At 40.6% G+C, this 14,184-nt stretch overlaps 2 protein-coding genes across 2 annotated transcripts; one reads left to right on the top strand and one right to left on the bottom strand.

Annotated features, from left to right (window-relative positions):
* Positions 1-1,103: 1,103 nt before the first annotated feature.
* On the bottom strand, positions 1,104-3,601 carry LOC101294075. Its single transcript, XM_004299520.1, has 2 exons — positions 2,487-3,601; positions 1,104-2,217 (listed from the first exon to the last, which is right to left on the bottom strand). Exons 1-2 carry the CDS (start codon positions 3,596-3,598, stop codon positions 1,260-1,262), a joined length of 2,070 nt encoding a protein of 689 aa, XP_004299568.1. The 5' UTR covers positions 3,599-3,601; the 3' UTR covers positions 1,104-1,259.
* A 3,014-nt stretch (positions 3,602-6,615) lies between these two features.
* On the top strand, positions 6,616-9,751 carry LOC101301113 (lipid phosphate phosphatase 2-like). Its single transcript, XM_004301227.1, has 9 exons — positions 6,616-6,735; positions 7,590-7,938; positions 8,019-8,106; positions 8,196-8,305; positions 8,401-8,494; positions 8,583-8,771; positions 8,865-8,924; positions 9,029-9,184; positions 9,447-9,751. The coding sequence occupies exons 2-9, from the start codon at positions 7,723-7,725 to the stop codon at positions 9,749-9,751; spliced, it is 1,218 nt and encodes a 405-aa protein (XP_004301275.1). The 5' UTR covers positions 6,616-6,735; positions 7,590-7,722.
* Positions 9,752-14,184: the final 4,433 nt, after the last annotated feature.

Here is a 14,184-nt window from a genome sequence, read left to right as displayed (position 1 = left end):
AGAGAGAGTGATATTTTGAGAGTGGGGAGGGTTTAAGGAAAAATGGGGGGGGACTAGACTAGGAGGCTTCGCTGATTTGGATACTCAAGTAGGTTACTTTCTCGTTTCTGGGTGATGTCTCGTTTGGATTTTTCCTTCTGTTTGTAGAATTGTAGTTATTTCGAGTCGTCGTTTTCATTGAACACTATTGAGCCATTATATGAGACAGAGAACAGTTAGTCTAGGCAACAATGTAAAAGTTAGATTAGCCAGGTGATAGTGAAATTGATTCAATCTTTGTCCAGTATAAGCAAGAAAACACACAGAAAGGTGTTGACAGAAGACTGTAAATAGAGAAGAAGAAAACACTTTTGATTTAAACAATATCAAATCATCACGTATAATTCACGAAACGTGCAAATAATCGAGTGTTAGGCTTGTATCTGATCATGGCTGTCGCATTAACATACTCAAGAACATGATACATACACCGGAGCATGGTAGAATTTTCGAGGTTATATTGTTAAATTTTTCTATTCAATTTGGGAAACACAACACCAAAGGTTTGATGTCCACACCCTTATTCTCAAGTTTTCAAGGTCATGAAACCTTTCCGGCGGGAAGGTTTTCCGGGAAGAAGAAAACGAACTTTCTTGCTTCGTTTGGGTTTAACCACATTGGCTACACCAGAAGAAACAGTTACGAATGGTAAGATATACAAGTGATCCTTTTGACATGCATGTTCATAGATTCCTCACAATGCCTATATATTACATCAAGTTTTTTTAGATCTGAACAGAGTCAAGCACCTGATGCCTTCTCGAGAAGATCGAGAAACGTTTTGCTCGTTTGGCCTATAAATCTTTTATAAAAAACATGCATGGCATGGCAATACATGAAGGAGACTCATAGACCATGTGCTTGATCCAGTTCTCTGCAGTAGCAGCTGTTCGTTTCTATATTTCTTCGAATTAAAAACCAAAAACCCCCAAAATGATCATCTTCTTTGCCAAAACATTTCTTATAACAAAACTGAATCTCATTTCCCACAGCTTGACTGACACAGATTCACAGTAAACATAAGGTATCACCTCTATATATATGACCCATAAGAAGACAGGAATAGAAAATATGTTATTTATTATAAAACCCTATGCATATGAGCAATTAGCAAAGTCTATATAGAATAACCATCAAGAAGAGAATATATGTAATTAAGGTAAAAATTAACCTCCAACTTTTAACCCACCACTTCATGTTTTGATTTCTTGCCTAAGGAGTTACGGTGGTGTGTGGCTTTGATCCGCTGTTGGGTATGATGAGGCTACCTGCTTTGCTTCATCTGACATTGCTACTGCTGCGGCTGCGGCTGCTGGAGTCATGGATTGGTATTGAGGCAATGGGGATGCTTGATGCTGAGTGTAGAATACTTGTTCATGTGAAGGATTGGCATATTCATAAGCATAGTTGGGTGCTGTCGTAGAGGAAGGAACAGTAATGGATTGAGATGGATGATGCATTGAGTAACCAACAAACTGCTGCTGATATTGCCCGGAAGGGATTTGGACTAATTGAGGAGTTGGTGTCACAGAGGTTTGGTAAAGACTTTGAGTCATTTCGGTCATAGCAGGTGAAGCTGTCTTTGGGGGATAAATGGGTGGGATACTGTCCTTGTAAGCAGCAGGGTTATGGGAGGTAATGTGGGTCGAGGCAACAACAGTTGGATCGGCTATATTAGACTGCAGAGCCATCTTGTATGGTTGTTGCGACTGTGGAACAGGCATTATATAGACAGGATACTGCTGCTGATGATCAATTTGGTGATGAAGTTGTTGCTGCTGCGATGGAGGAGCATACATTGTGTAGTAAGGTGACACTGGCACTTGACCAGTAACAGGGTGCTGAATATTCATATATTGCGCGCTTGCATGGACAAATTGTTGTTGCTGCTGTTGCTGCTGCTGGAGATGCTGCTGTTGGAGCTGTTGTTGCTGCTGATGCTGCTGCTGTAACAGTTGTTGTTGTTGCTGCTGTTGTTGCTGAAGCTGATTTTGCTGTTGTTGATCTGATTGTGGAGGAATACTGTACCCTGAATCCTGAACTTGGTTTCGGGAACCCTGATCTGAAGTATCACTTGGCGGGCTAACAGGACCTCTGGCCTCTCTAGCTACAACTTGAACTTGCTCTTGATAGTACATTGGTTTTGACAGAGAGTTTGCAGACGCAATGCTACTATCACTACACATTCGGAAACAACCATATAACGATTTCGGTACCTATCCATTATTTCCATAATCCAAAACCAAAAACCAAAAACTAGGCTCCTAATAATCTCTCAGTTACAGTCAACTCAGTATCAACTATCAACACTACTTCGTCTTCACAGTAAACCAAAGTTGCTAATTTAGCAGAGGCATAGCATTTGTGTAATGTGTATCTAATAGCATATCCTTAGACATATAAACTAACAATGCAATTGCAATAGAAAGTTAGAAAGTGAGAGATACCTTGCAACTGAATCCGGTGAAGGCAAGCTATAACCTCCACCTCCACCACCACCATGCTTGAAATGCTGAGGCTGCAACGGCATTGGCAAAGGCGGTTTTCGAAACGCGACAGGCACATTCTGTGCCGAAATATCATCCTCCGAGTTGATCCTGTTCATAGTTTCACCAGCTCCAGAGTTTACAGCCACAGGAGCAGCAGCAACCAAGCTTATCTGAGCGAACTGCTCCTCAATGCCAGCTGGCTTCTGACCTTGCACTACTCCAGCCACATTTCCATCCACTCTAACCTTAATTTGGGGCAAATTGGCCAAGCAAGACGACGAAGTAGACGATCCAGACGACGACGTATTGTTCTCCACAAACGCCGAATCCGAAATCGAATGCACTTCAGGCACCGCCACATTAGGTTTTCCACTACCATGATCCCCGAAGAAGTCGCCCTGATTCGCCGCCGCCGCCTCCAAGTCGTTACAAGAGTCACTCCCGCCGGTCAACAAGCAGTCCATGGTCGCGGCCGAGTCGGACAAATTCCGCGGCAGCATACCAGAGCCGTTGAGCGCGTCGACGAACCACGAATCGGACTTGGCTTCGTGGAGCAGAGCCCCCATGGACGCCGTCGTCTCCGGCTTGCCGAAGAAGAGGAATAGACGGATCCTCGACGACGGCTTTAACGGCGACGCCGACGAGGTGGTGCGCTCGTACTCCTCCACCATGTTCTCGAGATCCTCGTCGGTGGTGACGGAGATGAGCGAGTCGAGGTCCTCCGTCGGGAGCTGGTACTTGAGCGAGAACGGGCGGCCGTTGAGGAGCGTCCGGGAGAGGCGGGAGCAGAGGTCGGAGAGTGAGGAGTGGCGGTCCACGACGATAATGCGAGTCTCGCCGCCGACGTAGCAGAGCGACTTGTCGTGCGGCCGAGGGATGATGTGGCCGCCGTAGCTGCACATGAGCCGGAGCTTGGCGCCGGGGACCTGAGGGAGAGGCTCGACGTCCCAAGCAGCGTCCGCATTGCGGGATCGGGGGGAGGATTCGAGTGAGTCCGGGTAGCTGAGTTGCACGGAGGCAGCCGTGGCGGTTGCGGCGGCCGGGAGTGGTGGGAGAGGTGATGGATCCATCGGAGAGAGATTTTTGGTTTGTTATTACAGAGGGGTCAAGGGAAAGGTGGTGCCTTTATATTTGGTTGCATTTGTGTTTGACTTGGAATTGAAAAGCTCTCCCTCATTTTTCTTCTTGGAGAGTGAAGCTTCAAAAATAGAATTTCTTACCTTTGAGTATAGGTAGGGGATTTTAGAGAGTATTTATGGATCAATGAGCAGATGACAGGTCATGTAAATTTCTTAGGTGTCCAAAGTCCCAAAGTCTTGAATAGGGATCGGCCCGGATGAAGTAATGTTCACCTGATCAATAACTGATATAAGGGATGCGTTGATCACAACATAATAGAGATAATTGAGGTGTGAACGGATTTGACACGTACAATCATGAAAGAGAGATTTCGTAAGATAACGAAGTTGATAGAGGAAAATAATCGAGACACAATGTAAGTGATCACATGGATAATTAAGGTGTGGATGACCAAAATAAAAGTGATCCATACAATTACCTGCTATAGTTTAATGCGTCATGATAGCAAAACTGATACTAGTGATCAATACGTGATTCGAAGAAAACCCGAAACCTAACTCATAATTTAGTTCAAGTGAAGAGGGAGGGCGAATTTATGGATTGAAATTACGATGTATAACGAAGGTTTTTAGGAAAGTTAATATTCCATACAAAAGAATAGATAGTGGTATTCATTTGATCAATTATCAACCATAATAGAAGATGATCATGACATTATGAAAAGCGATATATGCGTTATAGAGATAACATAGATTTGATCAGGATAGATCGATGCATATCATAAATGTGTATTGTACGTTTTTAAAAATAAAGTTAAAAGAAACCCGATGCAAGGAGCAGATGAAACATAATGCCTATAGCCATGCCGCTTAAAAGTTCAAGAGAAGAAGACGGGTAAAAACACCAGTTTATGTGCGGGCAAAAAGTTTAGTTCATCCAAATTTTTTTAGACACACGGTAATTCTGAGATGAATGAACATGAACTAAGAATGAATTGGACGAGTCACATGTGCATCCCCCTAGGAATTTGTGCACGATTACAACTGGTAACAATGTGGATCTATACGATGATTTTTTTGATGATGATCAAAGCAAACGCTTTTCTTTCACTTTAAAATGATGAGCACCTTGTGCTTCTCCTTCAGAAACGAGGAGACTGTAATGCAATGCCACTACAAGAGGAGCAAATATAGGAGAACAATGTGGTGCACTGCAATAATCAAATCTCTAACCATTTAATATCTTCTATAAGTCATAACAACAAATCATATGAGGCATTACAACATATATTTTGGTTAAGTATTAGCTTTTAGAATTGAAAATGTTCTTGAATTGGTCACTTTGTCGTTTGCATACATTGGTATACCTTGCCCAATGTCCATATTTTATTTTGTATCAACGTGTTGAGTTGCAGAATCAGAGGCCTTTCCAGTCTACGATTTACTGGCATTGCTTTGATATAATAATCGTTTCAACCAAATCTAGTACAAGAGAATGTGAGTTGAATCCAGTTTGCCAAGGATTTTGGTGTTGCTTGAGCCAGAATTCATATACTAATGAGAGCGAATTTATATACACTTACATCATTAATGTGTAAATCATGATTATTGAGCTGTGAAAATCGAATGATAACTAAAAATCCTTAATTTCTTCATCAGACATTTTTATTTTCAATCCGATTAGATGAAGCGCTCATAATAAAAAATATAAATAAATATATATATATATATTTATTCTTCGACCTTAGTTCTCACGTTTGAAACACTTGAACTTCGTTTTTGGATTTCAATTTTGATAATGGCATTTGTATGTATGCATGATAGTATCACGTGGATTGCTGGATCAAATAAAAATAATATTAAGCTCAATGGCTAGACCTATTCTCTCTAAACTCTCTCAAAAACCCTAAGGCGATGTTTTTCTCCGCCGACTACGAGTACGAGATCTCTCTCGTCCAGCGGTGGCCCATCCTTGACTAGTCCTTTGGACTCGTTGATGATGCAAGGCTTCGTTGCCGGACGGGATATCAATACGAAAGCTTCGAAGTAGCCGGTGTTGGGATGAATTGATTTGGGTGTGCGAGGGCAGCGATTTCAGCGTCGCTTTAGGGTTTTGGTGGATTGCGTAGGGGATAGGAGAACCTTTGAAGGCGTTGTATTTTGTTCTCTATTCTCTAGAGATAGACATCATGCGGTGCTGGATTAGGTGTTTTTGATTTGGCGGCGGGTATGGGTTGTGAAGGCGTGATCTGGGCAACGTCAGTGCGGCGACGAGGTTGTTGGTTGGTGTGGGTTGCATTGACGTTGGCCTGGATGGCGTCAAGATGATGGAGACGTGGTGATGTGCGGCAATGCAATATCGATCTTCATGGGGGATGCTAGTTCATGTTGGGCTGCCTTTGTTGGGCCTAGATTGAGGCTTTCTTTTGGGCTACTTCGATCCCCACCATGTTATGGCCTGCTAATGACTTTTTCTAAAGTCGACTAGTGTAGTTAGGGTTAGAGTCAGCATAATTTAACCTAATTGCTACAGTTAGGTAGTTACAGATATTTGACGCACCGTAATCCACCGACGGTTTTAATAGATGATGTTAGAAATGATTGTTTTTTCTTGGAGTTAGTTATAAGGATCTATCGAGAAGTCTCAAATATATTAGGTTGCAGTTGAACCTCATTAGATCTTATGCATTGTAATTGCTGGTACCTTAAGTAGGGAGAAGAGTGGGGTACTTATGTTTATCAACCATAAATCCAATTGTTTGTAATTATTTTTAGTTTATTATATAAAGGTTTTTCTTTCTAAAAAAAAAATAAAAAGGTAAAGAGAAAGCAAACACTCTTTCATGTAGAAAATAATCTGTCTTCGCTGACAAACCCTATTTGCTCATATACGTACAGTACAGATAGATTAACCACAAAAATTGCAAGTGTTAGATAATATTGACCCCAAATTTAGCACTTGTAAGTTGTAACAATATTGTAACCGCCAGAATTACAATCGCTCATGAACCCTTAGAATTTAAAGGGTTCCTCCTCACTGTACCACGGGCCCCTCCCTCTCTGAATTACCGTTGAGGCAGAGGAGGAGGTCCGCCGGTGCTTTGTTCTTCACAGTTATCATTTCCGCGGTAATTTCTCTTCTCTATATACCTAACATTCATGTAGTTTACCCTTCTCCTGCATCATTCTTTGGATGATCATTATCTATGGGCTAATCATAATATTACGTTTCATGGTTCATGTCTTCAACAATGGTGTTGCTTACCATTTGTGAATAATGAATGATTGTGCCAGCCACAGCTCTCTGCAATATTAATATATAGTTGGCTTGTGAAAATGTATTGGTTCGGTTACTTCCATTTTCGATTACTTCCATGTTCTTCGACAGCCAGCCATTTGAGATATGTATTATATTTGTCATCCATAGGTTTTGTAAAATGTAGTCTCATGGTTGTGCTATTCAGCTCTCATTATTTTCTTCCCATTTGTTTTGCTTTTGAAATTATTCTGAACTGTGTTCTGTTCCATACCCTTGATCACAAATTTCCATAGCACCTGAAAGAGGTAAGTTTCGTTTTGTTTGCAATGGACCACGTAGCTTAATTTTGAATGTTATGTTCTGATTTTCATGTTGGTTTTGTGTTGACGCATTGCACTTCTGGTAATGTCATTGGATGATCGATGCAATTGAGATCGATGGACATGTTTTGTATCATTGATGTTTATAAATCGACACCATAAAGGCCCCAAAACCAAAAATTGGATATTGCTTACCATAAGAGCACTAAATTTTTGCTGTAAAGGGATTGGAAATTTATTTTGGTGATCATTTTCCTAGCAAGCTTGGGAATTATTTGTAAGTTATGATGTTTGATGTAGCATTAACAAATGATTCTGTTACTAGTTATGATTGTGCTGTTTTTATCTACTATAGCATATTGATTTTCTTGTGTGAATCTTCTTATCCGTTCAATTGCAACAGCAATTCGCATTGCATGTACGTGGTAACTTAGCAAGAATATTTCAGGGCACTTCTCTGGGAGGAACAAAACAGTTAAAGCTGCTTGCCACCAGTAGATTTCAAATTGGTATAGTAACATTTCGACCCGGTGAAGATGTCAGACGTTCATATGGGATCTCACACACTGAAATCTCATGGAGTCAAAGTGGCTAAATCGCACATGTATGACTGGATGATTCTTGTAGTTCTTGGGGCCATCGATATTACTTTGAATCTCATCGAGCCTTTTCACCGGTTTATTAGTGAACAAATGATGAATGATGTATCCTACCCTTTTCATCCAGACACTATACCTATGTGGGCTGTTCCGGTATTTATCTCATCCTCACAGTCTCTATATCTTTGTACACTGGCCTGGCTTTACATTCATTTCTTGATCTCCTGTATCAGATTTTTGCAATAATCTTGCCGGCCGGTATCTTTTTTGCTTTCTACCTCAAGAGAAAGGATGTTTATGACTTGCACCATTCTATATTGGGTATTCCCTTTCTCCTTTTAGTCTTCCTCCATACCAGTCGTATGTTGCTTGTTTGTGAGATAATGAAAATGGTCACATTTGCGACTCAGGTCTTCTCTATTCAGTTCTGATAACTCTGGTTATCACTGATTCAATCAAAGATGCTGTTGGTCGCCCCCGTCCCAACTTCTTCTGGCGGTGTTTTCCTGATGGAATAGGTGTAGGTGACAATTTCGTTATTTTTTCTTGTGACTTGTTGTCCTTGGATTAGGCTGATTAATCTCTTCACATACTTGTTGCCAATGACTTCTGCAGGTATATGATCAGAAGTATGGCAATGTTATGTGTACTGGAGATAAGTTGATTATAAAGGAAGGATATAAAAGCTTTCCTAGTGGTCATTCTTCAGGTAAGCTTTCCTAGCAATATTGGGAACTTATATGGTCTTGTAGCTAAAGAAGGCTGTGCATAATGTGGTGGCTATTGTCAATGTGCAGTTTCATTTGCAGGCCTCGGTTTTCTTTCGTGGTACTTGGCTGGGAAGATCAAAGTGTTTGATCGTCGAGGCCATAGTGCAAAGCTGTGCATTGTGCTGTTTCCACTACTTTGTGCTGCTTTGGTTGCAACCTCACGGGTGGATGACTACTGGCATCATTGGCAAGACGTCTTGTGTGGTAGTCTTATAGGTTCGTCTACTAAAAGAATCATAGAGTAAAAATAAATAAATAAATAAACCTAGCAAACAGATGGTAATTACATTTCAATTTGTGTAAGTGCAGGAATTGTCATAGCATCAATTTGTTACTTGCAGTCCTTCCCTTATCCAAACAAGGAAGAGGGTAAAAACTTCCTTCGCTTCTCTTGTCGATCTTTTAGTTAGTTCATATTAGTCTACTTTCCCAACATGTATCATATCTTTGAAGTTTTAACCTTGAACTAGCAGGGTGGGCACCTCATATATATCATCTAATGATGGCTGCAGAGCGGAATGATGCCTTGGCGACAAGGCTTGAACCTCTTCATGCACGAAGATCAGATGTCGAAACTCCAGATGATTCCATTCCACCTGAAGCTAGATGCATCTATGCACTTGGAAGCTGTACGTGAGAAGATATCACCCTAGTATAGAATCATATGGCCAAGGTAAAAACTCAAGTAGTCTTGAGGGAACAAAGTATAAGATATTAAGTAGCTGGACCCATTTTATTTAATGCTTACAGGAGCAGTTGGGTGTTAATTGTTGAATGGTGACAACAGCCAAAGTTGTAATGACATGATTACATGTGCTGCATTGCTTGCTTTCATTAACTCAAAAAACATACGCCTGCTAGTGTACCCTATTTGTGCATTTGGATAAGTAGCCAGCTTCATCTTCATTTCACTTGCACATTTCTCTGGAAATATGCAGACATTTGCAGCATTCAAGATTCAGATGAGGAGGTTCCGGAGGAGGAGACGTTATCGTAGGCTAGGAAGTGTGGTTATTACTGAGGAACATGCAGCCGGAGGGAGAGGGAATCTAAAGTTTTGGAGAATTAGAGTGACCCCAAAACTGCGGCTCAAGGTTACAACATCATCGATGGCAGTTCTCAGAAGGCTTAGGAACGCTTATGTAGGAATGATGCTTTGTTTCGCTGGCCGTGTTGCGCAGTTGAATTCATGTTAGTTTCCACTCGTTTCGGAAGGCTAATGTTCCACAGTTCTTTGCTTCACAGAAATTGCTCGAGGTTGGTTGGCTTATCAATTTCTTAGAATTGAGCTAAGGAACAATTTGTAACCTTTTGTATGTGTATGAATGAACCCACTTTCCTAGAACAAATTCTGCATAACAATTTTATCTATAACTCGGAATGAAATTGAAGTAGTCGAAATATCTTCTGGTTTTGTTTTCTGTTACTGTATAATGTATAGAGGGGTCATTTATGCTTATAAGACATTTTTTCAGAAACTAAAAGAATTAGCTGAAGTCTACGCGACAAGTCATTGGCTAATGTCCAGAGGCAAAGGCAACCATTTGAGAATGGTATATGCATAAAAGTATAGTCTAATGTTCATGATAAGGAATCATTTTCTCAGGGAATTTGCTACCAATTTTTTCGATGTCTGAAAAGTTCAGGCATGAATTTGGGTAACTTTATACACCATTGAAGGTAACTTATGATGTTCCTACCTGATAAAGTAAAAACAACCAGATTTCTGAAGTCTCAGTTTCCTATAAAAGGGTTAAACTGCAGAGCCTGTGATATGCATCACTGTATGTAACAGGAGAGTAATGTGCAGCCATGCAATGGTTCATGATTATCACTCAAGTTTCTTCTGTCATATCTTGAAATGAACAAATCCTCAAACACCTCCCAGGCTCATATTTATTTCTTGGCTATAAAATCAAAACAAGTGCCTGAACACAGTTGGGTGTGTTAATTGCTGACCAACTATCTAACATATAAAGGACAGACCCAACTCACATGCTGTCCATTGCTGGCTTGTGACTTTTGCTTCTTGCAGCTTTAAATACTGACCTACCTCAATTGTAATTCACTGTTCCTGGCTTCCTGCATGACTAAAGACCACTTTAAGTCCTTTTGACACTGCTTTTGTAGGAAGCACTTCTGTTAGAATCTACCCAATTGCATATACATGTATAGGTGCTTTGTTAAAAAGCATGCAACACTTCAGTTATCCCTCGAATTAGGCAAAAACCAAAAAGGGCTCTAGGTATGAATAACTCTCCCCATAACCCTTCCCCATTCAATGATCTTTGCTTTGGTTTAATTTTATTTAAAGCCCACCTCTGATCCGCACCAACTTTTGGTTATGGCCATTAACCCCTAGCCTCTCACCTTTATTTCTCTTTGGTATTGTAATCTGAGTCTCTCTCCATTTTGGGGAAGCTTGAAGATGGAGTGCTATAGAAGAAGAAGATACAATAGACTAAGCAGCTCAGAAAGTAGTGATGATGAGGAAGACCGAAATCAGAAGATTGCAGTGTTGGGTGGTCAGACTCAGAGTCATGTCAAGTACTGCATGAAGAATATAGTGCTACCAAAACTGGACCAGAAGATAGTGACATCCATCACACTAGCGAAGAAGTTTAGAGATGCTTATGTGGAAGTCATGCACAGCCTTGCTGAGAATGTTGTGCAGTTGAACAATGGCAATCCTTACCTGTTGTTCAAGAAGCCACCAATAGCTAGCTCCAAAGTTGTTACAAGATCAAGAAAATAGATTATAGGGCAAGTTTGAATCAACTTGTTGGGTATGTTTGGATTTAGTAGTCTTTGCATTGTATTGTATGGGGATGTACATTAAAGAAAGAAATGAAATGGATGTTCAAGATTCTATCTTTACCATTCCATCTTGTTCAATTTTGTCAAAGTTACAGCTTGAGTTTCAGAATCTTTGTCCATTTTGGTTTATAATACTAGTAATATTCTAGTGATGAGTTGCAGAATTGCAGATGGAAAAGTAATATTGTTTTAACTTGCATGTTCTACTTGTTAGCAAAATGGCACAGACCCTTATCTTTCACACCTCACTGTAAAGACCAAGTCAACCTTAGCAGGAAGTTATGTCATTATGTGAAGCTTGGCTTTATCAATGGAGCCATGAGCTTGGAGATGAAGCAGTCACTTTGTTTGTGTAGGAGAAATGGGTCTGTCTTCTTTTTTCCATTTTATTGTGGTGGTTTTACTAGTTGCTGCCATTTTCATAGTTCAGCTAGGCTTGGTGACAGCAGGTATATATAGACAAATTCTGTAATTTACAATAACAAAGTGAGATAGGCCATTGATTTTGTTAGCTTAGTTTTGCAGATACCAATATGGTTAGGGAGCTGAGAGAAAGGAGACCGCCTTATTTGTCATCACCGGTTGCAAATCCACACCCAGGAATGAGAAAGCCAGCTCCTCCGGCTCCGGTGGAAGAATCACCACCTGGGCCTCCTCCTCCTCCAAACCCAGCTTCAAAGTAACAAGCTTTATCTGACTAATCTGAGTACTGGGTATGCTCTGAATGATGCTGCTTAGTTTGTTTCTGGTTTGTTTGATAGTTTATGATGAACAATACATATCATGTGCTTGGTAAAACGCCTGTATGAATGTTTCTCTAAGAACTATTGTTATCATCGTTTCTTCTGCTATCAGTTACTGGCTTGCTTTAATCCCATTATCTATTATCGCGCTGCGAATCGCTGCTACTTGTGTTCTCAAGCCTCCTTTTATTCTGTTGTTGCAGTGAGGAAAAATCGTCTTACTAAACTATTATTCATAGATAGCTTGTAATAATGAGTTTGTCTATCGTACCATATGATATGACATACATATTATAAATGTATTTAATTATATGATATATGAGGGTTTTTAAAAGGGTAAATGGTATTACATGATTATTTAGTTGTTTCGTTAATTAATGATAACTACACATTTTATGAGTCATATTATACCATATAATATACTAGAATTAATAATAAGACTTTTGTACTATATATAAGTGAACCGTCCGATCGTCTTGAATTTTAAATTGCTAAACGATCGGACGGTTCACGGGTGATGAATATGGACACAAAGTGCACGTTTGGTTTTTGGGACTATCATGTACTTATGTGGGGTGTCTTAAGTTGTATATTAACTCATGTTTGGTGTTGCATGGGATTAGAAGGTAGTTTGCTTGGTTTATGGTTTAGAATGATGATGTTATCTAAGGATGATCTATTTGAGTACCTACAATAACACCATTTAATGAGGTTAAAATAAAAACAAGGTGTTTTTTTTTTTGGATACAAAAGTAAATCAAATAGAAGGTGTTATGTAAATTGATTTATTTTAGTACCAGTCTCATGAAACAAACATGCACAAACGTTCTTATGCTTGTTAGAGAGGGACCCATGAAATGTACCAATTTCGCCTAAGCTATGCAAGTTAGGCCTAACTAAGATGGGCTTGATACTAACTTCAGATGCTATTAGTTAGAGGCGGCACCGATTGCTTCATTGTTTTTGCTAGTTCCAAACAAGAGCTCCATCTTCAGCTTCTTCTTGCCGGCAAACTCGACGACAAGTTTCTGCAGTTTTTCCGGCGTCGGACCTTCTTCTTCGATCACCTTGACATTCAGCTTGAAGAAGAGCTGCCAATCGGTGCCGCTGGAGTTGATTTGAGTCGGCATCCGCACTTTAACATAGTTGCGGACATCCGCTCTCGAACGGCCCTATATATCGAAAACAATATGAAGTGGACGTTCGCACTCCGCACCGAAGAAAAAGTGCGGACGTCCCTCCGTTCTCCTCTGTCCGGCGCCGATGACGGCGCGCCTCCACCCGACAGACACCAAAGGTGTCCCCGATCACTTTCTCATCCTGGCGGACTCGCCGAATTCTAGTTTGCCGGCGACATCGACCTTGTCTGAAGTTTTTGGGTGGAGGTTGTTGCCCAGACCTTCAAATCGATCTCGCCGGCAAGAGAAAGTGATCGGAGATGCCGCTGGGATGTAGTTGGTGTCCGCTCGGGTGGAGGAGCGCCGTCATCGGCGTCGGACGGAGGAGAACGGAGGGACGTCCGCACTTTTTCTTCGGTGCGGACGTCCGCTTCATAGCGGGCATGCCTATATACATATATAATTTCTATCTATAATGAAGCTTCGTTATGAAATTAAAGTGTGAAGGTCCTTTTTAGGCTCAAATTTCGGTCATGTATCCACATCTCCGCCGTTTAGTTTTTAGAACTTAATGTATAGATCACTTCTGCCAAGTTTCATCCAATTTAACAAACAGTTCTGGTTGGACATATTTTAGTCTATTCATGCATTTCACACAATTCGGCACCTTAATGGTTATCAAATTGAATGAAACATGGTAGAAATGATCTATACATTATGTTCTAAAAACTGAACGACGAAGATGTAGATACGTGACCGAAAAGTGAGCCTAAAAAGGACTTTCACACTTTAATTTCAGAACGAAGCTTCGCTCTAGATAGAAACTACACACACACACACACACACATGACCCTTCAAATGAGGGGTCCCTTTTTCGTCATTTCTAGGGATAGATTATTTGACAAACTTTTCGATCACAAAATCAAATCTCCACCGTTNAGTTTCGTTGGG

Source organism: Fragaria vesca, linkage group LG5, assembly GCF_000184155.1.
Source record: "Fragaria vesca subsp. vesca linkage group LG5, FraVesHawaii_1.0, whole genome shotgun sequence".
Taxonomy (NCBI): domain Eukaryota; kingdom Viridiplantae; phylum Streptophyta; class Magnoliopsida; order Rosales; family Rosaceae; genus Fragaria; species Fragaria vesca.
The sequence above is the reverse complement of the archived record's forward strand: the minus strand, read 5'-3'. Positions and strand labels throughout refer to the sequence as shown.